The sequence below is a fragment of the Sander lucioperca genome, chromosome 20 (genome assembly GCF_008315115.2).
Source record: "Sander lucioperca isolate FBNREF2018 chromosome 20, SLUC_FBN_1.2, whole genome shotgun sequence".
In the NCBI taxonomy this organism is placed as follows: domain Eukaryota; kingdom Metazoa; phylum Chordata; class Actinopteri; order Perciformes; family Percidae; genus Sander; species Sander lucioperca.
The window spans coordinates 18,793,306-18,816,650 of NC_050192.1; the positions used below are offsets into that span (position 1 = coordinate 18,793,306).

Here is a 23,345-nt window from a genome sequence, read left to right on the forward strand (position 1 = left end):
TTTTTGTCCTGTTGCAGCAGCTTCACCAGGGTCAAGAGACAGGAAGCAGCCTCCTCCTGTCCTCTTCTGTCTTTGAAACGCCGCCTGCCGCGATGGACGCCCAGCTTAGTCGCAGCCTTCCTGGTTCTCCAGGATCGGATCTGAGGACACGGACAGAGGACGACGTGAAGTCGGCAGATTTGCATTGTGAGTTGTCTTTCTGATTTATGTAGAAAATATGCACAGTAGGGCCGGTTATCGATGAATATTAGGGATTAAAGACTCTTAAAATAAAAGAAAAATAGCTAAACATATATTCCCCAAACTAAGGTATTGAAAAAAAAGTATTGTTTTGGTATTGACACTGAAAACTCTGGGATCATATTTGCATCGATTTTGTGTGTGTGTGTGTGTGTGTGTGTGTGTGTGTGTGCGAGGCTTGTTTTACTATATTCATGGGGTCCAAAAACCGGGGAATACAGTATACTTGTGGGGTCTGCACAGCCTTGTGGGGCCAAAATGCTGGACCCCACAAGTTTAAAGGGCTGTTTGAGGGTTAAGACTTGGTTTTAGGATTAGGGATAGAATTAGGTTATGGTTAGGGTGAGGGTAAGGGTTAAGGTTAGGAATTTAGTTGTGATGGTTAAGGTTAGGGTAAGGGGCTAGGGAATGCATTATGTCAATGATGGGTCCCCACAAAGATAGTGAAACAAACGTGTGTGTGTGTGTGTGTGTGTGTGTGTGTGTGTGTGTGTGTGTGTGTGTGTGTGTGTACCTGTCAGTGTGCTGCTGATGTTGGGAGGAGACACAATCAGCACGGTGCTGCCAGATGTTATCCCAGAATGCACCACTGGACCCTCAACAGACGGTGAACTCAGCTCCTGACACACACAGTTATCAGTCATTATAAACTCACTGTCCACTTTATTAGGTACACCTGCACAACATGAATTCTACTTTTACAGAGCTTGTGCTCTCAGTTTTTCTTGAGCCTTGTCAGAAAGGTGATCATTCTACTTTATGTTTATTACTGAGGTTGTGGTGTGTGTGGCGGTGGTGTACCAAGCATTATATTGATAGGACTCTTGATATTTTTGGCCAGCCCATTTCCGTACATTTAATTCAGTTTTCAGAAGTTATCTCAGGACACTCTAGAGTAGGTCTAGATCCCCTCCAAGAACAAGCATTAGGTGCAACAGTGGCGAGGAAAAACTTCCTTTTACAGGCAGACCCTGACTCTTGGTGGATGGTCTTCTGCCTCGACTGGTTGGGAGGGGGGGGGGATATATATAATATACAGAAATACAAAATACATGAGGTGGGAAGAATATTACCACCTTTCTGACAAGCGTCAACACAAACTGAAAATGTTTTTATTAGGTATATTAGGCTACGTTCAGACTGCAAGCAAAAGTGGCCCAAATCAGGTCAGACTTCTTCAGAAGTAGTGTGAACACTCAAATCTTGCCCAGATCTGATTTTTTTTCAAATCAGATTTAGACCACTTCCATATGTGGTCCTGAATCAGATCCAGATCCGATTTTTTTCAATGCGGCCGCAGTGTGAACAACCAAGGCGGATTTGATGCGACTTTTACCTCAATAACCCTCTCTCTCCGCGGGACGGGGCCCCCTGCTCCCGGTGCGGCTGTCAACCCAACCGCGTCGCGTCGCCAGGGCGGGGATCGGCTTACGTAAAAAGGCGATGCCGGCAACCCACCCGACCCGTCTTGAAACACGGACCAAGGAGTCTAACGCGCGTGCGAGTCAGAGGGTCGCCCCGTGGCGCAATGAAAGTGAGGGCCGGCGCGCGCCGGCTGAGGTGGGATCCCGGTCCCTCGGGGTCGGGCGCACCACCGGCCCGCCTCGCCCGCACCATCGGGGAGGTGGAGCGTGAGCGCGTGCGAGGGTGAAGCCAGAGGAAACTCTGGAGGAGGCCCGTAGCGTTCCTGACGTGAAAATCGGTCGTCCGGTCACACAGACCTCTGGAATGAATTTGCAGTCAAAAAAGGCCAAAATAGCCAATTTGGCTCTCTTTCTCTTCATTCTTCTCCTCCTCAGCACCTGCTCATTAATGTTACAGCTGCCATTAAAATGCTTACTTCCTCCATAACCTCCCTAACTTTAGTGCAACAGCGTGCTGCGTCTGATGTCATTGTTATTGTTCTTTTGCGCATGCGGGTCAGTTCAAAACCAGAAGCAGTTTACACTGGAATCTGATATAGGCCACATTTTAAAAGTTAACGTGAACAGCCAAACAAAAAATCGGATCTGAGCAAAAAATCAGTATTAGGCATTAAGACTTGCGGTGTGAACGTAGCTTATGTCAATCTGAGATAAATATGTATGTTATTATTATGCTTTTAATTTGAAAAGCGTGTATAGTGCAGCTATATTATGATGTAACATGTAAATAAATAGTCAATACTATGATATTCTAAAAACAAAAACCTTGTCAGTGAAGTCGTCTGTGATTGGCTCCTGAGTTTCCGTGCCAACGCTCTCGGACTCCTCCAGGAGACTCGTGGCATCCAGGCGGTCGTCCGGGCTCCGCCCCTCTGTCTCCACAACCAGCTGTGATTGGCTAAGAGGGTCTGAGGAGGCGGGGTCAGAGGTGACTGTCTGGATGATGACGCCGTCGCCGGAGCAGAGGCCGTCCGTCTGAGGAGGGAAAACACACACACACACACACACACACGCGCACGAATGAAGTGTGTTGTACCAATCAAAAGGACTGAAAACAAACACTTTATCACGATCTGTGTAAAACTGACCGACAGGCTGTGAAGGATGATGTGTTCATGTGATGAGGGTGAGGAGCCTGTCGTCAGGGTAACCGTGCTGTTATTGGCTAAGCTGGTGGAGAGGCTGAGCGGCAGGCCCTGATTGGACGTTGTCTGGAGGTAGTAGGTCCCCGGGGTGCCCGTGGGCTGCAGGTGGAAGGACTGCAAAGAAAACAGAGCAGTGAAGAAGATGAGGCATCAGAAATGTCTAGAAATGCAACTACAGTCAGGTTTTCATCCAAATGTGGAACAAATTGTAACCAAATTTTCAGAAAATCAGCAAAGAAAATGCGCGTTTCCATCCACTACTGTCATGTGAATATTCAGAGTTGGTTCATCGAGATAAGCAGTAGGTGGTGCTGCATAGCTCAGGCGAACAGCAGATTTAAACATATATTCATACACTGTTATTGTATTGGCAATGAAAAGCTCCTATGTTGTGCTTACAGGAAGGATCTCGAAGGTCTGCAGGGCTCCGGTGTTCAGAGTGATGGTCTCACTCTCGCTGGCTGCTGCTGAAGAATCGGAAGCTTCCAGAGAAACACGACAAGTCAGCCGAATATAAAAGTCTGTATCATCAGCATAGTAGGGGTGTGCAAAACAATCGATTCGTATTCAAATCGCGATTCAAGCTCTACCGATTCAAAATCGATTCATATTTAATTAATTTTTTTATTTATTTTTTTTAAAATTGTATGTCTACTGCAATCACATGATAGATAGATAGATATACATGGGAAAAGTAACTACATTTACATACTGTGAATCGTTTTTTTTTTTAATGGAGAATCGTTTTTGAATCAAAAATCGATATTGAATCGAATCGTGACATTTTCTGAATCGTGCACCCCTGCAGCATAGGATGATTAACTCTACACAGTAATACACTCCGTCTCACCCAGGTGTGTGATCTGCAGTGGGATCTGTAAGGGAATCTGCAGCGCCGCCACGGAGCTGGGGGCCGGGCTCCCGCCGCTCTCCTCCAATCGGGCGAGTCGGATCTGAAGTGCAGAGGAGGAGGGACTTCCTGGTCCGGACGCGGTCTGCGAGGACGCCATGAGCTCCTGGAGACCCTTCAGGAGGACTGAGGACACACACACACACACACACACACACACACACACACACACACACACACACACACACACACACACACACACACACACACACACAGGTTTGAGTGTCAATAGCTTTTTGTGATTTATAATAATAATAATAATAATAATAATAATAATAATAATAATAATAGTAATTCCACTGCGTGTGTGTACCATTGAAAGGGATCTCCTTGTGATTGGTCACTTGTCTCTTGATGCTCCACCACTTAGAGCGCAGCCACTGCGGCGACCGGACGCTGCTCCACCCGCCTGCAAGATCCTCCCACTTGATTTCATTCTCATCCTCCACCTCCATCTCCGATATCCTGAAACACATCAGTCAACTTTTCTATTTATGTACTTTATAATAATCATAATAGCTTACTCCTGGCTTCCTCCCCTGTCGTTTCCTCTCCTTGTTCCCTCTCGTTTCAACTTGTTTCCTCTCTTCTTGTGTTCTCTCGTTTCAATTCCTTGTTTCCTCCTCTCCTCACTTGCTTCCTCTCCACTTCTCTCATTTCAACTCCTAATTTTCTCTCCTTTTTTGTTTCCTTTCCTTTCCTTGTTTCCTCTCTTCTTGCCTCCTCCCCTCTCATTTCCTCTCATTGTTTGATCTTGGTTTCCTCTACTCTTCTTGTTTTGACTCATTTCCTCCTCTTTATTGTTTCCTCTCCTCTCCTTGTTTCCCCTCCTCTCCTTGTTTCCTCCTCTCCTCGTTTCCTCTCCTTGTTTCCTCTCCTCTCCTTGTTTCCTCTCCTTGTTTCCTCCTCTCCTCGTTTCCTCTCCTTGTTTCCCCTCCTCTCCTTGTTTCCTCTTCTCTCCTTGTTTCCTCTCCTCTCCTTGTTTCCTCTCCTCGTTTCCCCTCCTCCTTGTTTCCTCTCCTCGTTTCCTCTCCTCTCCTTGTTTCCTCTCCTCGTTTCCTCTCCTCTCCTTGTTTCCTCTCCTCTCGTTTCCTCTCCTCTCCTTGTTTCCTCTCGTTTCCTTTCCTCTCCTCTCCTTGTTTCCTCTCCTCTCCTTGTTTCCTCTCCTTGTTTCCCCTCCTCTCCTTGTTTCCCCTCCTCTCCTTGTTTCCTCTCCTTGTTTCCTCTCCTTGTTTCCTCTCCTCGATTGTTTCCTCTACTTTCTTGTTTCCTCTCCTTGTTTCCCCTCCTTTCCTTGTTTCCTCTTCTCTCCTTGTTTCCTCTCCTCTCCTTGTTTCCTCTCCTCTCCTTGTTTCCTCTCCACTCTTGTTTCCTCTCCACTCTTGTTTCCTCTCCTCTACTCGTTTCCCCTCCTCTACTCGTTTCCTCTCCTCTCCTTGTTTCCTCTCCTCTCTTGTTTCCTCTCCTCGTTTCCCCTCCTTGTTTCCTCTCCTTGTTTCCCCTCCTCTCCTTGTTTCCTCCTCTCCTCGTTTCCTCTCCTTGTTTCCCCTCCTCTCCTTGTTTCCTCTCCTCTCCTTGTTTCCTCTCCTCTCCTTGTTTCCTCTCCTCGTTTCCCCTCCTCCTTGTTTCCTCTCCTCGTTTCCTTTCCTCTCCTTGTTTCCTCTCCTTGTTTCCCCTCCTCTCCTTGTTTCCTCTCCTTGTTTCCCCTCTCCTTGTTTCCCCTCCTCTCCTTGTTTCCTCTCCTCTCCTTGTTTCCTCTCCTCCTTGTTTCCCCTCCTCTCCTTGTTTCCTCTCCTCTCCTTGTTTCCTCTCCTCGTTTCCTTTCCTCTCCTTCTTTCCTCTCCTTGTTTCCTTTCCTCTCCTTGTTTCCCCTCCTCTCCTTGTTTCCTTCCCTCTCCTTGTTTCCTCTCCTTGTTTCCCCTCCTCTCCTTGTTCCCCTCCTCTCCTTGTTTCCTCTCCTCTCCTTGTTTCCTCTCCTCGTTTCCTTTCCTCTCCTTGTTTCCTCTCCTCTCCTTGTTTCCTCTCCTCTCCTTGTTTCCTCTCCTCTCCTTGTTTCCTCTCCTCGTTTCCTTTCCTCTCCTTGTTTCCTCTCCTCTCCTTGTTTCCTCCCCTCTCCTTGTTTCCTCTCCTCTCCTTGTTTTCCTCGCACACACACTCCATACCTGCGGATGAGGTTGATGTCGTCCTCCTTCATCCACTCTGTCCCTCCGCTGTGTTTCCAGTTCAGGTAGTTCAACCATTTGGACCGACACTGTTTCTCTGAGCGCGTGCGAACCTGATCGGCGACCGTCGCCCAGGAGACGCCGCCTGTGACCGCCGACCCCGGCGACGCACCCGCCATCTCATACACGACCTCAGCGAGACGTCGCTCCTCCTCCTCGCTCCATTTACCTTTTTAAAAAAAAAAACAAATATGTTATATGAGAAATATAGTTAGAATAAAAGTTATAGACAAATCAAAGACCATGGAGGAAGCATTCAGATCCTTAACTTAACCCGTGTGTTGTCTTCCCGTCGACCTGCAACTTTTTTTCTGGGTCAAAATTTAAAACTAAAATTGGTCGACACTTTTTCTCACTTTCCCCAACGTTTTTGTCACTTTTTGGACATTTTTGTTCATTTTTTCAATGTTCTTGTATAATTTTTTTTTTCTTCAAAATGCTATAACATTTTATAAAACGCCCACATTCAATGAAAGTAGTGAACTGATCATTTATTTTACGGAACCATCCACATTATTTTTTAATTTTTTTGACAATGCGGTTGAAAGAAACCCACATTTTTTGACATAGAAACTTTTTGAAAATGGGTCAAATTTGACCTGAGGACAACATGAGGCTTAAGTAGAAGTACTAATAAAACGCTGTAAAAATACAAGTGTACACAAGTGTGTAATTAAGTACACACGGGTCTGTACCTGTGTTGCAGGTGTCCTTCATCAGTCGGCAGCGGTCTTTGACAGAAGAGGCGCTGCGACCCAGAGCTGCCCCGATAGTCGACCAGTCGTTCCCGTGTTTCTCCCTCAGCCTGAACCAACGCGCCAGATATAAACAATATATAAACAATATTTTTTGTGTATGGTAATAAAAAAACGTACATGATGTTGAAGACACAAAGGTTTTACTCACGCTTTTAGCTTATCTATCTCATCAGGAGTATACCTTTTTAGGGAGATCAAAAACAAACGAATATTCAAACTGAGAAAACAAAGTGTCGACGCGTTTTCCGCCATCGTTTCCTCGTAAACTCACTTTCCGACGTGGTTGCGGTTGTCGTACATTCGCAGAACTCGTCTGTAGACGGCGAACAGCGGCCTGTTTAAGCCCAACGCGACGGAGCGGTAGAAATCCTTCCTCTCCTCTTTGGACATCTCAAAAATTATCTCTGCTGGGTCCTCGATGCCTCGGCCCTGAAACACACACGCACGCACGCACGCACGCACACGCACACACACAAAAAAGATGTTAATACGTACAGGACAGAAATAATGCTGCATTTGCGTGGTGTCAGAATAATTGGTAATCGGTTCATGTGAACACACACGTTTCCACATTATGACTTAAAAGAGAATTCCGGCGCAAAATTAACCTAGGGGTTAATAACGCATGTGTACCGAGCCGACTGTTCTCTGGGATATGTTTTCATGCTAATCGACTGTGACCAGTTTCATCGCAAACTGCTAATTAGCTTATAACGCTAGTCGTCAGGGCTCGGGTAAAAACAACAAATGCCGTGCAACCAGTAACATAGCTCAAGCACGCCGTTCGTCGTTCGACTGGTCGTGGTCGTTTTCCCAAGATGGCGCCTGCCTGTATACGTGAACGGTACGGTCTTTCTAAACTATCTTTTTAATAAACTGTCTGCAGACTTACAAAGTTCTCAATGCTTGGGTTTACATGTAGGGACCCTCATTATGCTACCGTTGAGGTGTGGTGATATTTTGAGCCTTGTTAGTGGTATAGAAATAGAGATTTCTTTTTACTTTAGCCGTGCCCCGACGAATAGCGTTATAAGCTAATTAGCGGTTTGCGCTAAAACTGGTCACATTCTATTAGCATGAAAACATATCCCAGAGAACGGTCAAACTCGGTACACATATGTTATTAACCCCTAGGTTCATTTTGCGCCGGATTTCTCCTTTTAAAGCTCATGAACGCACTGAAGTTGGAAGAACGGCTTCCCAGCTCGGGAAATGGGACCATCAGAGAGTAAATGAATGCACCATAGAGACAGAAATAAAGTCCTCCTACTGTACTGACCTGGTTTTACTGTAAAGTGTCTTTGAGTACCATGTACTGTAAAGCGCTATATAAATAAAATGTATTATTAATATTATTATTATATAAAGACAGAAAGTAACGTACTTTTACATATTGATCGATGTTGCTCATCAGAAGGTCGATCTCCTCTTTAGACCACATGCCTTGTTTCCACTTGTGACCTAAAGTGGAAGAAATGTTGAATAGAACACTCTACAGGGATGCATAAGAAATCATGATGAAACTGGCGACTGTGTTTTCCATAATAAAAACATAACGAGCATAGTTCAAAAACCATCAAAAGAAACCATGTTTAGTTTTCTTGAGACGAATACGAAAAACTTTTATTGTCCACAGATGTGAAAATGTTTCTTCGGTTTCACCAAGAATACAAGAGAGACAGGACATTACAAACAGTACATAGCCAAGACGGACAAAACAAACAGTACATTTCATGAAAAGTGACATTACAAAGGTTACATTTACAAAAGTAAATAAATAGATGAAAATAGCCTACTAAAAATGCTTGCTGGGCAAAAACCCTGCAACCCGGAAGTCTGCCTCGCCCTACATTTCATTCTTAAGTACAGTTCCCAGTGTTATTTAGCACCTTATTACCACCACAGCATTGGGGATGAAGGATTTCTTAAAGATGTTCTATTTGCTGTTGATACTCTAATAGGCCTCCCTCAGGGTAGGAGTTCAAATTCGCTGTGTAATGGATTTGTTTGTAATGCCTTCCTCATAAATACTGCTTAAGTGCCTTTGTGGCTTCCCTCAAGAGACTGATGTTTGCATCTTTACTGCAAAGAACTTCCCTGCCTTATTTTTGACTGGTGTTATGTTTTTTACTGTCCGCAGGCCTTCCCTTCAGTCTCCACGAGGCCCCCACAACCTCCATCATGAGGCGGAGCAGCCTGTAGGTATGGGAGTAAGTGAGAAATTGTGTGTGTGTGTGTGTGTGTGTGTGTGTGTGTGTGTGTGTACCTTTGTTAGCCAGCGTGTCTTTGTCTTCTTTCGTAGTGAACCAGGCCTGACTGACGGGTGACACCTCTGTCTTCTGATCTGGCGAGAGAGAGTCCTCATCCTCCTGCAGAATCTACACACACACACACACACACACACACACACACACAGGTCAGTTCTGGTTTTGCAGCTCAGTTAAAGGACAAATCTGGCGCAAAATGAACCTAGGGGTTAATAACATATGTGTACCGAGTTCGACCGTTCTCTGGGATATGTTTTCATGCTAATAGAATGTGACCAGTTTTAGCGCAAACCGCTAATTAGCTTATAACGCTAGTGGTCGGGGCACGGCTAAAGTAAAAAGAAATCTCTATTTCTATACCACTAACGGCTCAAAATAGCACCACACTTCCACGATAGCATAATGAGGGTCCCTACATGTAAACCCAAGCATTGAGAACAGTTTATTAAAAAGATAGATTATAAAGACAATACCCTTCACGTATACAGGCAGGCGCCATCTTGGGAAAACAGTCACGACCAGTCCAACGACGAACGCCGTGCAAACAGCAACCATTCACTGCACGTGATCGCTAGTAAACATATTACGACTCGTTAGCTAGCTAGCTTTTAGTGCGTTTAAAATGCCTAATGTCCTTGTGTGTTAGGTTTAGTATATAATGCTGTTTATTTTTAGTACATTTTGCTAATTTATTTAGTATTACATTTTGTACCATCTCTGTTGATGACATCACCTGTGCGTGCGGCGCGATCTTGCTTCAGTCTGTGCCGAGATTTGTTGAGTTAGCTTGCGCTGAAGGAGAAGCCTGCTCAATATGCTGCATTGTATTTCCTATTTCTCTGTCCAGGGTACAAATAAATTCCCACACGGCCAGAGAAGTTGTCCGTATCGTTATTCACAACGCAAGTTACATAGCCTGGACGACATGACATCATGACTTTGCGTAAACATACACGCCCACTTTCTTAAGCCAAGTGGCGTGTTATCTGTATGCATTTTGAGCTATCCGCGTGGATGTCTACGCCGTATACACCCCACTTTCTACAAGTGGCGTGTTTTCGCGTAAACATACACGCCACTTTCTAAAGCCAAGTGCTGTGTTATCTGTACGCATTTTGAGCGCCGTATACAGCGGACAGGTTGGGTTTAGGAAAAGAAGAACGGGTTGGATTTAGTAAAAGAAGAAAGCAACGGTTGAGTTTAGGAAACGTGACACACGGGACAACGATCCCCGGTCTCCTGGGCGAAAGTCCTGTGTTTGACCCATCTCTTCCCCGACCAACCTCCCTACGCGGATTTTCGCCCTTTCATACTACTCGCTACGGAGTCAATTCACACGCAATCACAAAGTAATGTAAGTCAATGGAGGCCAAACGGTGTTGATAAACACGCTAAAAAGCGAGTATGCGTCTTGATAACACGCCAATAACGGCGTACGAATTGGCGTGTCATACATACGCCATTTATTGAGATCAGTCTGGCCTGGAAGTGTCCGTTGGACAGACCGGCTACAAATGCATGAAAAAGGTAAATAGCGAAACAAATTGGCAAATTAGGTCTTGCAATTAGGATGCAAAAAGAAAAAAGAAGAGGAAGAAGCAGAATAAAGGAGGTTTATCTGCACCTGAATCTGAGCGACACCTTCCTCAGAGAGATCCCCGTCGGCCGTGGCCGTCATCGTCACCTCGAAGCCTTCGTCGCTCTCCGACACTACGGAGAAAGAGAGAAAACGTTACAAGGTAGACTATCAACAAAAGCCCTATTATGTTGTTTGTATGTGTTCTTTATCATTTTGAAGAAACTTATAGGTGGCTTCAACCCTACAGGGTTCATGGATTATGGATTTGACTGGTCCTTCCTTCTCCAAAGGTGACGTTTAAGGGCTGGTTTTAATCAGAATCGACTTTATTGTTATTGTAACAAAATGAATACATTTGCCAGTGAGCAACTGCAACCTAACAGTATTCTGACTCTGATAAACAAAGAGCAGAGTGTGAAGATGGTAAAAAACTAGAGTAAACAACAGATAATTTACTCCTACTGCATATTGTCAAGTTATGTGGGGTGTGTAGCAGCTTAAGTGGATGACAGACAGCGCTTAGTGTTTTTTTCTAATTTAATGTGCAAATTGCTTATGGGATAAAACTGTCCCTGAATCTGAAGGTGTGCGTGCTTTGGCCGACCTTCTGTATACTGCCTCCCAGAGGGAACAGTTCAAAGAGGAGATGGTCAGGGTGGGTAGAGTCGAGAGTTAATTGAGGTTAGGGTAGATGTCGGGGGTTCGACCTCACGTCAGTGATACAAAGTGTGTGACTCACTCGGTAAGGTGACCACAGAGAATTGAGGCGTGTCCGAGTCCTCCTGTTCTTCTGTAGAGAGGCGCAGTTTCTTCTGAAGGGGCTCGGAGTCATCATCTACACACACACACACACACACACACACGTTCTTTACGCACATGCTTGTTTACATAAAGCTAGGCAGAGTATTTCATTATCGATTCATCTGTCGATTATTTTTCCCGATTAATCGATTGTTTGGTTTATAAAATGTCAGAGAAGAATGAAAACTTAGAGTCCAACCTGACGTATAAAATGTCTTGTTCTGTCCGACCAACAGTCCAGAAACCAAAAAATATTAGGGCTGGGACGATACGCTTTTGTTCCAATTCGATTCTTTCACGATATACGGGTGCTGATACAATTTGTATTGCAATTTTCATTTATTGCGATTCTAGAAGTATTGCGATTCGATAGTATTGAGTATTGCGATTTTCTTTTCCTTCTTTAACAAAAACAAAAGTTGAATAATACACTTCTAGAGACAATATATCATGAGACATTTCTAGAAAAAACTAATTGTTTTCTGGACAGAATGCACATCACATGTCAGTCAGTCAGTCTGACATTTATTTCATTTGTAAAGAAGAAAATAACATGGATTTTCTGCATTTCCTGCTTTCGGTATGTTTCGCTGGAAACGGATATGATGTAGTCGCTGTCGGCGGTACCGTACTGTGTAAACACAAAATATTTAGGTTAATCATAGGTTTACATTTTTTTTTTTTTGATTTAAGAGAAATTAATCGATTCTTTTTTTAGATAGTTGCAAAAAAAAATTGCAATACATATGATTTTCAATTATTTTTTTCCTTCCTACCCCTAAAAGATATTCAGTTTATTATAACATAAGATAAGAAAATTCTCACAATTGAGAAGTTTTTCACTTGAAAAATGACTTCAAACAATGAATCGATGATCAGAATAGTTGCAGATTAATTTTCTAATCGCTGCAGCTCTACATAAAACACTTCATCAACCATGTTTAATCAGTTTCTGATTTAGATTAATAAAGGTTGGATGAGTGGCCGGGTTGGCTCAGTGGGTAGAGCAGGCACACATATACTCGGAGGTTTATGCCTCGAGGCAGAGTTCCAGGGTTCGAGTCCGACCTATGACGATTTCCTGCATGTCTTCCCCCTCTCTCTCCCCTTTCTCACCTAGCTGTCCTGTCGATTAAGGGCAGAAAAGCCCCAAAAAAAATCTTTAAAAAAATAAATAAATAGTCTTAAAAAAATAAATAAATACAGGTTGGATGCTAGATAGACTTTGCTACTAACAAGACTTTGGTCTTACTAACAAGTAAGACCAAAAAGGAACTGTGTGTTCACCCACCGTTGGGAGGACAGTGCAGTATGATGCTCCCATCGCTGTCTTGAGTGAGTGTGACCGACTTGACGGTTTCTAACGCTGCAGCCTCCTCGTCCTCGGCTGCTGAACTCATCGTGAACCTGGAGATGAATAAAACACACTGACTGCTGTTTCACGGCCACGGGTGGGTCTCATAAAGACCAGGAAGGGAAGCACGTTAAGTTCTCTCCACTCATTCACTAAAACACTGACACGAAGAAAAAGCAGAACTGGCAAAAGGCAAAGTTTGTAAAGATAAACCTGACTTACAGTATTCATAACACTGAGAAAATCATAAGTTTTTATAACCTGTTTTATCACGTTCTTAATTACGGCTGCAACTAACGGTTGTTTTCATAATCAATTCTTATTAATTTGATCAATAACTGATCATTTATAAGCTTTGTAAAAGTAGAATTCATTGTATTTGTCTCATATCATTGTATCATATTTACTTATGAACTGTACATTGGACAAATTGTTCCATTAGTTTGCTATACCAACTAGATATAGAAATGGCCAAGACAGTTGTATTGTAAGGCATTTTAAGTACTGTGTGCTTTAATTCCATTTTAGGAATAAATATTAAGATTTTATTCATCTGAATTGTTTTAGCAAAAATAAATGTATAAAATGTTTGTATATGTGCATGCTGAGAGAAGATATTTGATTATTTTAGTGTACTTGTAGGTAGCAGTACTTTGGATACTTGGATAATTGCTTTATGATAGTAGACAGAAGTATTTAACCCTGAAGAACAGCAGTATGAGACCCCTAAAAGGAGTGAAGTATTATCTAAAGGTCACTCTATAATGTCATGACCGTAATTCCAAAACAGTTTTAAAAAATTTATTTTTTGTTTATTGTCTTGCTTAAATATACACCAAACTCCCTTCACAAATGTACCAATTTAAAGCCAAATTGCATATCAGCAAAGGCATTCACCTCCCACGTCAATACTTGTTTGTTTTGATTTTACTCAATAGGTGGGATCGGTTAACTGCGGGTGAAAAGTGATCCATGAATAGGGAAGTTATTTCAGTAAAACTATATATGTATCATACGCAGCACTGCCAGTAGATTTGGGCCATACATTTGTCAAAATGCGTTGTGCTTGTTGGACAGTTTGTACGCCAAATTGAAGACCGCATCACTTTTAAAAGCTTTTCCATCAAGTTAAAATCAGTACGGTATGTATTGTTTGTCAATCAGCCAGTTTGTGTAGAATGTGCCTATTTTTAAATGGAGTTTGGCGTAAGGTCCCATGCATCGCTATTTAGAACACTGACGTTAACGCAGGGATTTAGCGCAAATGGATGCGTGACTTTACGTGATGTAAGCTCCAAAACCCCTTTTCATTCACACAATCATTCCAAGTTGAGTACACAAAAGCAGTATCTGTAGTACGTTAGCTAGATGTTATTCCCAGGAGACAGACAGTATCGGTGAAGCTCGGATGCTAACCGTTAGCATCCACCAAGCTACCCAGCTAAATGAAAGACGAAAAATCTCCGGCGCCATGTTCGTTGACAAGGTAAAGCTTATGGCGTCTGTGCGGTTTGACTGTGTCCTGGCGCTTTATTCTCGTTTTTCTCACACTTTCAGTGTCTCTGCGCTGCCCCCCCCCGGCTCCGACTACCAAACAGAAAGTGAATTTTACTTTTGATTTGGCTACTTACTTCCTGTTTTTGGTCCGGGGACTTGTGAGTTACCAGGATGAAGGTAAGTGCCAGGATGGAGGATCGCCCGTTCGAGGGCCGACGAGGTTGCCAAATATTGAGATTATCCGTAAACTGGAGGGTTGTATGTATTATGTGTGTAAATAAATAAATAAAATAGCAAAATGGAAAGAATGTATATCAACTTTTTAATTTAATAAGTAGTTTTACTTCCCTTGTGTACATTTTTACATTAGGAACTAAAATAATTCGTGCTGTAAAAAAACTATTGATTAGTCTGTCAAACAGAAATTGAACTGGCAACTATACCATTATTCGATAAAATAATTGGCAGATTGATCAATAATGAAAATAATAGTTAGTTGCAGCCCTAAAAGTGGATGACATTTTTACAATTCATTATTACAATAAAGGGTACCTGATTTATAGACAAATATACAAATAAGCAGAACAAAAGCATTAAAATCATTTTCTGTGATAATAGAAACGGAACTGTGTGTAAAAGAACTACAACATTTATACTTTTTAACTGAATGAGGTTTTTTTTTATTCACTTGTGCATAGGATAGAATGAAGACTGGGATGTGGTTGAGTATCCTGAAAAAAGATAATGTGGTAAGTAGGCATTAGGTTGCGATGATGCGGTTACGGTGTGTAAATTATTTGCGATTACATTTGCGTGCAAGAATCAAACCTGGCAACCACCTTCTCCGCTGTAAAATGTGTCCGGGTAACAACTTGAATTTTATTTATATTTTAGATTGACTGAAGTAATGTGAAGTAGCTATCAACAATATACTTTGACATGAAATAAATATGACTGTTTTTTTATGTTCATGGTGCAACTACATGTTGTAGGTAAACCATCGTGATTTGTTGAGACGGAAATGGTTCCGCTGTTATTTCGATCGGACCATTATTAGCGACGAACCAAACGTTCAAATTGCAAAAATCCAAATCGCATATTTTAAACATTTGCAGCTAATATTTGGCCAAGACATGGCGGAACAACCAGTAAGAGTGTAAGTTAAACTTTATTAATACTTAAAATGTGACTTTAATGGCATTTCATCTCATTAAATGTTTAATATGTGATGCCTTTTTCAAATTGTATTTGATCTTAACCATGATGTGACATGCTGTCTATTTTCAATGTCTAGTAAAACGTGTTATATAATACTTATATCATCATAATGATGCTTTTCTAAATATGCTGGACTGTTGAGGGTTTCTTATTTCTAACAATAAGCAGGTCAAATTGTTCCATTTTCTACCAGAATCCGATTAATTCGGTACAAAACGCGACGACCCCGGCCGAACCTCATTCAAAGTTTACATAATTTAAGATCGCGTTACTCATCGGCACATTCATATACATAATAAGATGAGATAAGGACGCATAATCGTTATCAACAGTGGGAACTGAAAAGGTCGGCATACATACACTTCACCAAAATACCTGAATTATAAGAGATTTTTTAATCTGACATCAACATAATGTGAGAGTTTCAACCTAGATCCGTTACAATCTTTTTAAATGTTACTGGTGTAAAGAGCACGTATTATTCATGTTGTGTCTGCCGAATTAAAATGTTGTCTTTAATATCTACCTGTACATTTTTCTAACGAACAAGACATAATAAATACAATAAATAATAATAAAAAAAAGTCTTATTTAGGGTGTAAAGAAAACGCCCTAAGTAACCAACGTGTTTTGGGAGAAAATAGAATTGAGTTTGGGGATGGATTTCTGACGAGTTGATACTAAAATGAGTTATTTGGAGTCTTAAATTCTTCTCTAAAGGAATATTCTGTTTATTTTGGACGAATAGAGTGACTGTGTTTATTTGGAGACCTTACTGTTTATGTCCAATGTGCTGTTGATATAAAGACAGATTAAAGTATTAAAAGTGAGTCTGTTTGCAGCTTGGCATGTGGAGATGTTGAAGGCAGACTGACCGCGCTGTTCAATCGAGTCCAGACCATCCAGAAGAAGGCCGGACAGTTTGATGTGAGTCAGTGAAATTCCATTTTTAAAGTTGCAGAAATGTATAACCTAATTCTGATGTTTGGTGCTATTTTTCTTGCAGCTGCTGCTGTGTGTTGGAGAGTTTTTTGGGACGACGCCGGAGGCCGAAGCAGAGTGGCAGCAGTACAAAACGGGAGCCAAGAAAGGTACGAACATCTGGTTAACCAGCTGTTACACCCGTTTTCAAAATGCATGAACTTTTCCAGGAAACATTTTAGGAACTTACAACTTAAAGCTGGGGAGACGGTAGGCACTGTGCATTTGTATGAATCTTGTACATTGTTTGAACTTGCGCTACACATTTGAATTCTGTCAGGCCAGAACCTGCAACTTATTTTTCTTTTTTGGGCATTTCTGCCTTTATTAGATAGGAAAGCTGAGATATGAAAGGGGAGAGAGACGGGGAAGACATGCAGGAAAACCGTCACAGGTCGGACTCGAACCCTGGACCTTCTGCGTCGAGGAATAAACCACAGCATATGTGCGCCCGCTCTACCAACTGAGCTAACCGGCCACGAACCTGCGACTTTTCTGTACAACAGGATAAGATAAAATAAAACTTTTCACCCGAGGGAAATTGTTGTGCAGCAGTTGCAAAACAAAGTGGGGAAAAATACACAAAAAATAAAATCTTTGCACAAGCTTTAATAGCCTCGTATCATCTGTCAGATATTTGTACATTTTGAGTTTATCCAAGAGACGGTGAAAAACAGGCTGATCAATTCTGGATTCCACACTTTGATCGGCTGATAAGGAAATCGGTTTTCTGTTTCTTTGTTCAACTAAAGTCTCCACTTGTGTCTTTCGTGCCTCCTCAGCTCCCATCCACACTTACATCCTCGGAGCAGCGAGCCAGGAGACGGTGAAGAGTTTCCCCAGCGCTGATGGCTGCGAGCTGGCTGACAATATCACATATCTGGGTAAGACTGAACGACGGGGACTCTCCTCTCTCCTCCCGAACTTTGGCTTCTGCATCAAACTTTCCATCATTAAAGGAACACGCCGACTTATTGGGACTTTGTCTTATTCACTGTAACCCCCAGAGTTAGATAAGTCCATACATACCATTCTCATCTCTGTGCGTGGTGTAACTCTGTCTGACGCACCCACCGTTAGCCTAGCTTAGCACAGATCCTGGAGGTAACCGGCTCCATCTAGCCTACTGCTCCCAATAAGTGACAAAATAACGCCAACATGTTCCTATTTACATGTTGTGATCTGTATAGTCACAGCGTGTACAAATAACAATGTCACATGAGACACAGACATCTTCTAACTGTATATAAACTGGGAACTATATTCTCAGAAGGCGAAGCACTGCTACTTCTGCTACTTGGGCGGAGTGATTTGCTCGCAGCACCTGAGAAGCCCCGTGGTGAGGAGCAGAGAGTAACAACGGTGCTTTTCAGCTGTTGCGCTAATCACTCCGCCCAAGTAGCAGTGCTTCTCCTTTCTGAGAATATAGTTCCCAGTTTGTTTACGGTTAGAAGATGTCTGTGTCATGTGACCTTGTTATTTGTACACCCTGTGACTATACAAATCACAACATGTAAATAGGAACATGTTGGAGTTATTTTGTCACTTATTGGGAGCAGTAGGCTAGATGGAGCCAGTTACCTCCAGGATCTGTGCTAAGCTAGGCTAGATGGAGCCAGTTACCTCCAGGATCTGTGCTAAGCTAGGCTAGCGGTGGGGGCGTCAGACAGAGTTACGACACGCACGGAGATGAGAAGGGTATGTATGGACTTATCTAACTCTGGGGGTTACGGGGAATAAGACAAAGTCCCAATAAGTCAGCGTGTTCCTTTTAAACATGTTGATCCCTGTGTGGTCTAGGTCGGCGCGGCGTGTTCACGGGCGTGTCGGGATTACAGATAGCCTACGTCAGCGGTCGGGAGGCCCTGCAGGAACCGGCCCCGGCTCACTGCTATACATCCAAAGATCTGTCGGCCCTCGTGGCCCCGCTGACCAGCAGCTCCAAGTTCAGAGGAGTGGACATCCTGTTGACGTCGCAGTGGCCCCGAGGAGTGTGGCACTACGGAAACAACCCGGTAACAAGTCCTGAATATATAAATATTGTTATTGACAAACATACAGTGTTTTCCCTGGCTTTGTGGCAGACTTGGGTGTTTAGTTTTCCAAAGTTTAACACAACGCCTCAAATTTGACATTTAAATAAACAGTGTTGGTGCAGTCAGGCTTGTTTCACGTCCTTTTAACGGTGTGTTAGTGTATCTCACCTCGACGGCCCTTAAGTAGCTGTTCTGGAGTTTTTTTTTTTGATCACATTGTCATCAGCAAGTGACGTTTTCCCACTTGTTGTGTAATTGTAGATGCACAAATGTCCATTTTTTTTGAGCTCTTTTAGAATTTCTTGGCTCAAAAAGTCGGGCCTTAAAATAAATAAATAAAAACAGCAATTGATTGAACAATCTCACCTCAAGGTCCATTTTTAAACCAACATGGACGAGAAGTTCTGACAAAATGCTTTCAGCTATGCAAATGTCATCCTCTGAGGAAGACTGTGTGATATACTCGAAAGCTCCAGAACAACGGACCTTGTAGTGAGATCTTTTTTTTTTTTTTTTTTCAGTCGCTGTTTCCAAGGTCAACAATTAACTTTAGGGCTCTGCTGTTGTTTTAATGTGTCTCGTGTGCTGCAGGAAGTGAACACAAAGTTCTGTGGGAGCAGCTCCGTCGCCACCCTGGCCGACAAACTGAAACCACGATACCACTTTGCTGCACTAGAGGGCGCTCACTATGAAAGACTCCCATACAGGTGCTGGATGGATACTTTCACTTTTCTCTGAGAGAATTTTTACATTGTTTTATACTTTTACTTAAAGTGCTCATATTATGCTCATTTTCAGGTTCATAGTATGAGGGCGTGCCCTGACAGTACCTAGGTAAGGACTACTAGCCAGTCAGAAGCAGAGTATGAGGGCGTGCCCTGACAGTACCTAGGTAAGGACTACTAGCCAGTCAGAAGCAGAGTATGAGGGCGTGCCCTGACAGTACCTAGGTAAGGACTACTAGCCAGTCAGAAGCAGAGTATGAGGGTGTGCCCTGACAGTACCTAGGTAAGGACTACTAGCCAGTCAGAAGCAGAGTATGAGGGCGTGCCCTGACAGTACCTAGGTAAGGACTACTAGCCAGTCAGAAGCAGAGTATGAGGGCGTGCCCTGACAGTACCTAGGTAAGGACTACTAGCCAGTCAGAAGCAGAGTATGAGGGTGTGCCCTGACAGTACCTAGGTAAGGACTACTAGCCAGTCAGAAGCAGAGTATGAGGGCGTGCCATGCTAGCAGCTAGGCGAGCATTATAACGTGTGTTCCAAAGTGACCACGTTTGTCTCTGAAGTAAAGGCTGGACTACAATAGAGCTGTTTGGAGCAGTTTGTGAACAGTGTTTTCTGTTGGAGATGGTAAGTCCCTTTGGGGTGGACTTTGGGCTTTTTCACTTTGTAAACCTATAACGTGGACAAAAAAGATGTATAACACAGTAAAGGAAAGGGGAAAAGCATAATATGAGCACTTTAAGTAAAGACTCTTAAAACGTCTTCTACTGCTTTTGACTGTCTATCCAATTTTTTATTCTTCCCTCTGTGTTATACTCTGTGTGTGTGTTAACAGTATTGTACATGTGTTTTCAGGAACCATGTTATTCTCCAGGAAAATGCGCAGCACGTCAGCCGCTTCATAGCCCTGGCAATCGTCAACAACCCCGCCAAGAAGAAGGTGGGTCCTGTACCACAAAGAACGGCCATCTTTAACTCAGTCAAATCTGAACACGCAGACGTAATACATATATTTTCAGATTCAGGGTGACTTACACTTCCCGGGGATATCATTATCTCCGACGTCCAGTGGGAATAAATGTCCATCAATCTGCATAGAAATCATAGGAAAGAATAATAACTGCAGAACATGCCTGAGAATCATCACGTTTTCAAGTTTCCTCTGGTATCGAACTAGTCCAGTGATAGTTGTCTGCACGTCCATGGGTGCACTGCAAAGAGGAGCTGCTAATAGATAATTCAGCATACTTTTACTGCTGCCAGTTTGCCGAAATGTAAACAAATACAGAAAACGCGTAAGGCTCTGACACACCAACCCGGCAGCCGACCGGCGGCAGAAAAGGCAGTCGGACTGACCGCCTCCCCGACTTGGTCAAAAATGTGCCTCGTATGTTCTGCGCATGCTGCGAGACGTAATACGTCTCCATAACAGCAGGCGGCGCTAATCTGTATTGTCACCCAAAAAATTCAAACCGGCGGCTGATTGGACAAACTCGTCACGTGGGTCTGGCTTCTCCCGAATTTCAAAGCCAGACCATAATGGCGTCTCGTTCTGAATACGATCTCGTATTTTACGAAAATAGTTCACCGAAACGGTGGCCATGCAGTTGCTGAATCTGTCTTCATTTCAGATCGACAAAGGTCAGGTTACAAGATTTTCGTCAGATTTTGAGAGGCGTTCGTCACGCTCATCCCGCTCGTCATTTCCGGGTTAGCACTCCACCAATCAGATTGGTCATTGAGTCCGACTGTCCGCCTCTCGATTCAACATGTCAAATCGGCCCAAATTAAAGCTGACGGCTCTAGGGGGACCCTCAGTGTTAGACTCTGAAATCCTCTGCCATCCAGTGATCACCATCACACCCTGAGCTGTCTGTCTGCTTCTGTCTGTCTGTGTGACGGCTGCAGTATTTGTACGCCTTCAACATAATCCCCATGAAGACCATGGATCCATCAGAGCTGGTGAAGCAGCCGCAGGACGTGACCGAAAACCCCTACAGATGCCCCACAAAAGACAAGACGGACAAACTAAAGACGGGCTTCAGCACCACCGAGGAGGAGGAGGTGTGTGTGTGTGTGTGTGTTTGTATGCTCAAAATTGGCTAAATGTTTCCCTTGTTAAATTTAGGGCAACTTATTACTGCACAATAACTGTTTTACTCATCATTTTTTGTCATTTGTAACTGATTTTATCTGAAATTTTTCAGTGTGGTCTTGACCAACTGCCACTTTGCTCGTTTGAAAGCCATGATGTCTCTCTCTCTCTTTCTCATGGGCGGGACAAATTCTCTGGGCGGGCAAAGCAGAGAAAGGGGAGGTAACCTTTCCCCTTATGACGTCTTAAGGAGGAGATTCCAGATCGGCCCATCTGAGCTTTCATTTTCTCAAAGGCAGAGCAGGATACCCAGGACTCGGTTTACATCTATCACCATTTCTAGCCACTGGGGGACCATAGACAGGCTGGGGGAACTCATATTAATGTTAAAAAACCTCATAAAGTGACATTTTCATGCCATGGGACCTTTTAACCTACTTTATTTAAAAAGAGTTTCAAACTACACTCCAGGTGCTAAATGTGACCATCTGATGCATTTTTATGTCGAAAAACTCACCCGTCTCCCTGTCCTCCCTGTCGCCTGTTCAGGAGCCAGGCCAGCAGTTCTTCTTCGACCTGAGCAAGAAGCAGGGCGGCGGCGGCGGTTTTCGGGGCCGCGGCAGGAAGAGACATTCAGACGGAGACGGACGAGGACGAGACCAGCAGCGCGACGGAGGAGACGAGCATCATCAGGGACAGCCCAAACAGCCCCGCAGGCCCCGTGAGTCCGACCAATTTGTTTTGTCGATTGTTAGAAGAAGATGGTTAAGTATGTTGATTTCCTGCGTGCTAACAGCAAAGATACTATTCTATACTATACTGTACTATAAAGCAGTGGTTGTCAAACTGTTTTTCAATAATGTATCCCCTTTGAAATATTGTGTCAGTTAAGTACCCCTTGACCAGCGCAAAGCATTTTTGGTAGAAAAAAAAGGCTAGTAGGTACATACACAGCGCTGCACCATCAGTGTCTGATTTATTAAACAACAACTTTGTGACCTAAAATCCCTTAAATGCTACTTCAAATGTTTATAATCCATAAATAAATTCACTCATTAATATAGTATAATTATTTCAGGGAATTATGTGTGACTGATATTTTTTAAATTAGCAATTTCAAATGAAATCTCACATACTCTAAAGTACCCCTAGGGGTACACGCACCCCCATTTGAGAAACACTGCTATAAAGGCTATAAAAACAGGTTTTGGGTTAAAATGGTACCAATAAACTAACAGAATGACTTTAATATTTTGTCTTTTTGTCGTGTGTAGCTCAGGCCTCCGGTCCCTGCTGGTTCTGTCTGGCCAGTCCTCAGGTGGAGAAACACCTTGTCATCAGCATAGGAACACACGTGAGTTCATACCAATAGGGCTGGGTAGCGTCCAAACTTTTTCCATACCAATACCGTGACTTCGATACCGGTTCCTAAGCGATTTCTTTTTTCCGATACCAATTTTATAAAACAAAAAGAACGAAATAATTAGTTTTTTATTTCTTTTTCAGCTCCTACTACGTGAGCCCCGTCTCTGTGTAACGTAGAGTTTTTCCTGCATGCCTCTACGACGACAGCCAATCAGCAGCATTTTTAGATCTCGGTAGAAGCATGCTGCGTGCTGATTGGCTCACTGACACTGACGAGATTTACTCCTTAGGGATTGAAATTTGCTATTGAATGACGAGGCATTTTCCGATACTCGATACTTCAGAGGCAGTTGGGTCGGTTCCTAAAAAGTATTGAATTCAGTAGCCAGCCCTACATACCAAAGGTAATTATGATTATACATCAAATACAGACAAATCTTTTTTTTCCAAACCAAAAAACAACAATAAAATAAAATATAAAAACACAATAAGTGCGTAGCAACACACCAAAAGGAAAAACAATATCTATAAAGCGTTACAAACAGTATGTTCAATCCGTCCGAAAAGAAGCAGGACGAAGCCGAAGCTAGTTATTCCCACCCCTCATTCTACTTTAAATAGTTCCTGTATATATTATATATTTTGTATGTGGATTCCTCATAAATTTTGTTTTATTTTATATTATATATTCATAGCAAGATAACACATATAAATTATTTTATAAACAC

General features: G+C 42.9%; 2 protein-coding genes across 8 annotated transcripts in view; one reads left to right on the forward strand and one right to left on the reverse strand.

Annotated features, from left to right (window-relative positions):
- Positions 1–14,421, reverse strand: dmtf1 (cyclin D binding myb-like transcription factor 1). Of its 4 annotated transcripts, none has more exons than XM_031296931.2 (17): positions 14,332–14,421; positions 12,638–12,753; positions 11,285–11,380; positions 10,591–10,676; positions 8,966–9,077; positions 8,084–8,160; positions 6,971–7,128; positions 6,848–6,880; positions 6,637–6,746; positions 5,882–6,110; positions 4,033–4,184; positions 3,660–3,845; positions 3,209–3,291; positions 2,753–2,923; positions 2,430–2,639; positions 755–860; positions 1–140 (listed from the first exon to the last, which is right to left on the reverse strand). In XM_031296931.2, the coding sequence occupies exons 2-17, from the start codon at positions 12,744–12,746 to the stop codon at positions 106–108; spliced, it is 1,953 nt and encodes a 650-aa protein (XP_031152791.1). In that variant the 5' UTR covers positions 12,747–12,753; positions 14,332–14,421; the 3' UTR covers positions 1–105. The 4 variants fall into 4 exon arrangements, with proteins under 4 accessions (XP_031152791.1, XP_031152794.1, XP_031152793.1 ...); XM_031296934.2 differs by lacking the exon at positions 14,332–14,421 and adding an exon at positions 14,117–14,135; XM_031296933.2 differs by lacking the exon at positions 14,332–14,421 and adding an exon at positions 14,060–14,133.
- cwf19l1 (CWF19 like cell cycle control factor 1) overlaps positions 14,079–23,345 on the forward strand; it is a 14,841-nt gene continuing 5,574 nt past the window's right edge. The window contains exons 1-10 of one of the 4 annotated variants that reach the window (XM_031296935.2): positions 14,079–14,186; positions 16,258–16,342; positions 16,422–16,506; positions 17,179–17,280; positions 18,197–18,411; positions 19,024–19,139; positions 20,013–20,097; positions 21,066–21,221; positions 21,802–21,973; positions 22,527–22,606. In XM_031296935.2, coding sequence (XP_031152795.1) covers positions 14,146–14,186; positions 16,258–16,342; positions 16,422–16,506; positions 17,179–17,280; positions 18,197–18,411; positions 19,024–19,139; positions 20,013–20,097; positions 21,066–21,221; positions 21,802–21,973; positions 22,527–22,606 — 1,137 coding nt within the window. In that variant the 5' untranslated portion in view covers positions 14,079–14,145. Of the gene's footprint in view, positions 14,187–15,202; positions 15,354–16,257; positions 16,343–16,421; positions 16,507–17,178; positions 17,281–18,196; positions 18,412–19,023; positions 19,140–20,012; positions 20,098–21,065; positions 21,222–21,801; positions 21,974–22,526; positions 22,607–23,345 lie in introns of those variants that run through there. The other 3 variants (XM_031296936.2, XM_031296937.2, XM_031296939.2) reach the window with 3 other exon arrangements.

Bases quoted from the DNA above. Each gene is read 5' to 3' on its own strand.
- dmtf1 (XM_031296931.2), bottom strand. From the start codon at position 12,746: ATGAGTTCAGCAGCCGAGGACGAGGAGGCTGCAGCGTTAGAAACCGTC. The intron at 10,677-11,284 runs GTGAGTCACACA...CTTTCTCCGTAG, and splicing joins CTCTGTGGTCACCTTACCGA to TGTCGGAGAGCGACGAAGGC. The intron at 2,924-3,208 runs GTAAGCACAACA...TTTTCTTTGCAG, and splicing joins AGACCTTCGAGATCCTTCCT to TCCTTCCACCTGCAGCCCAC.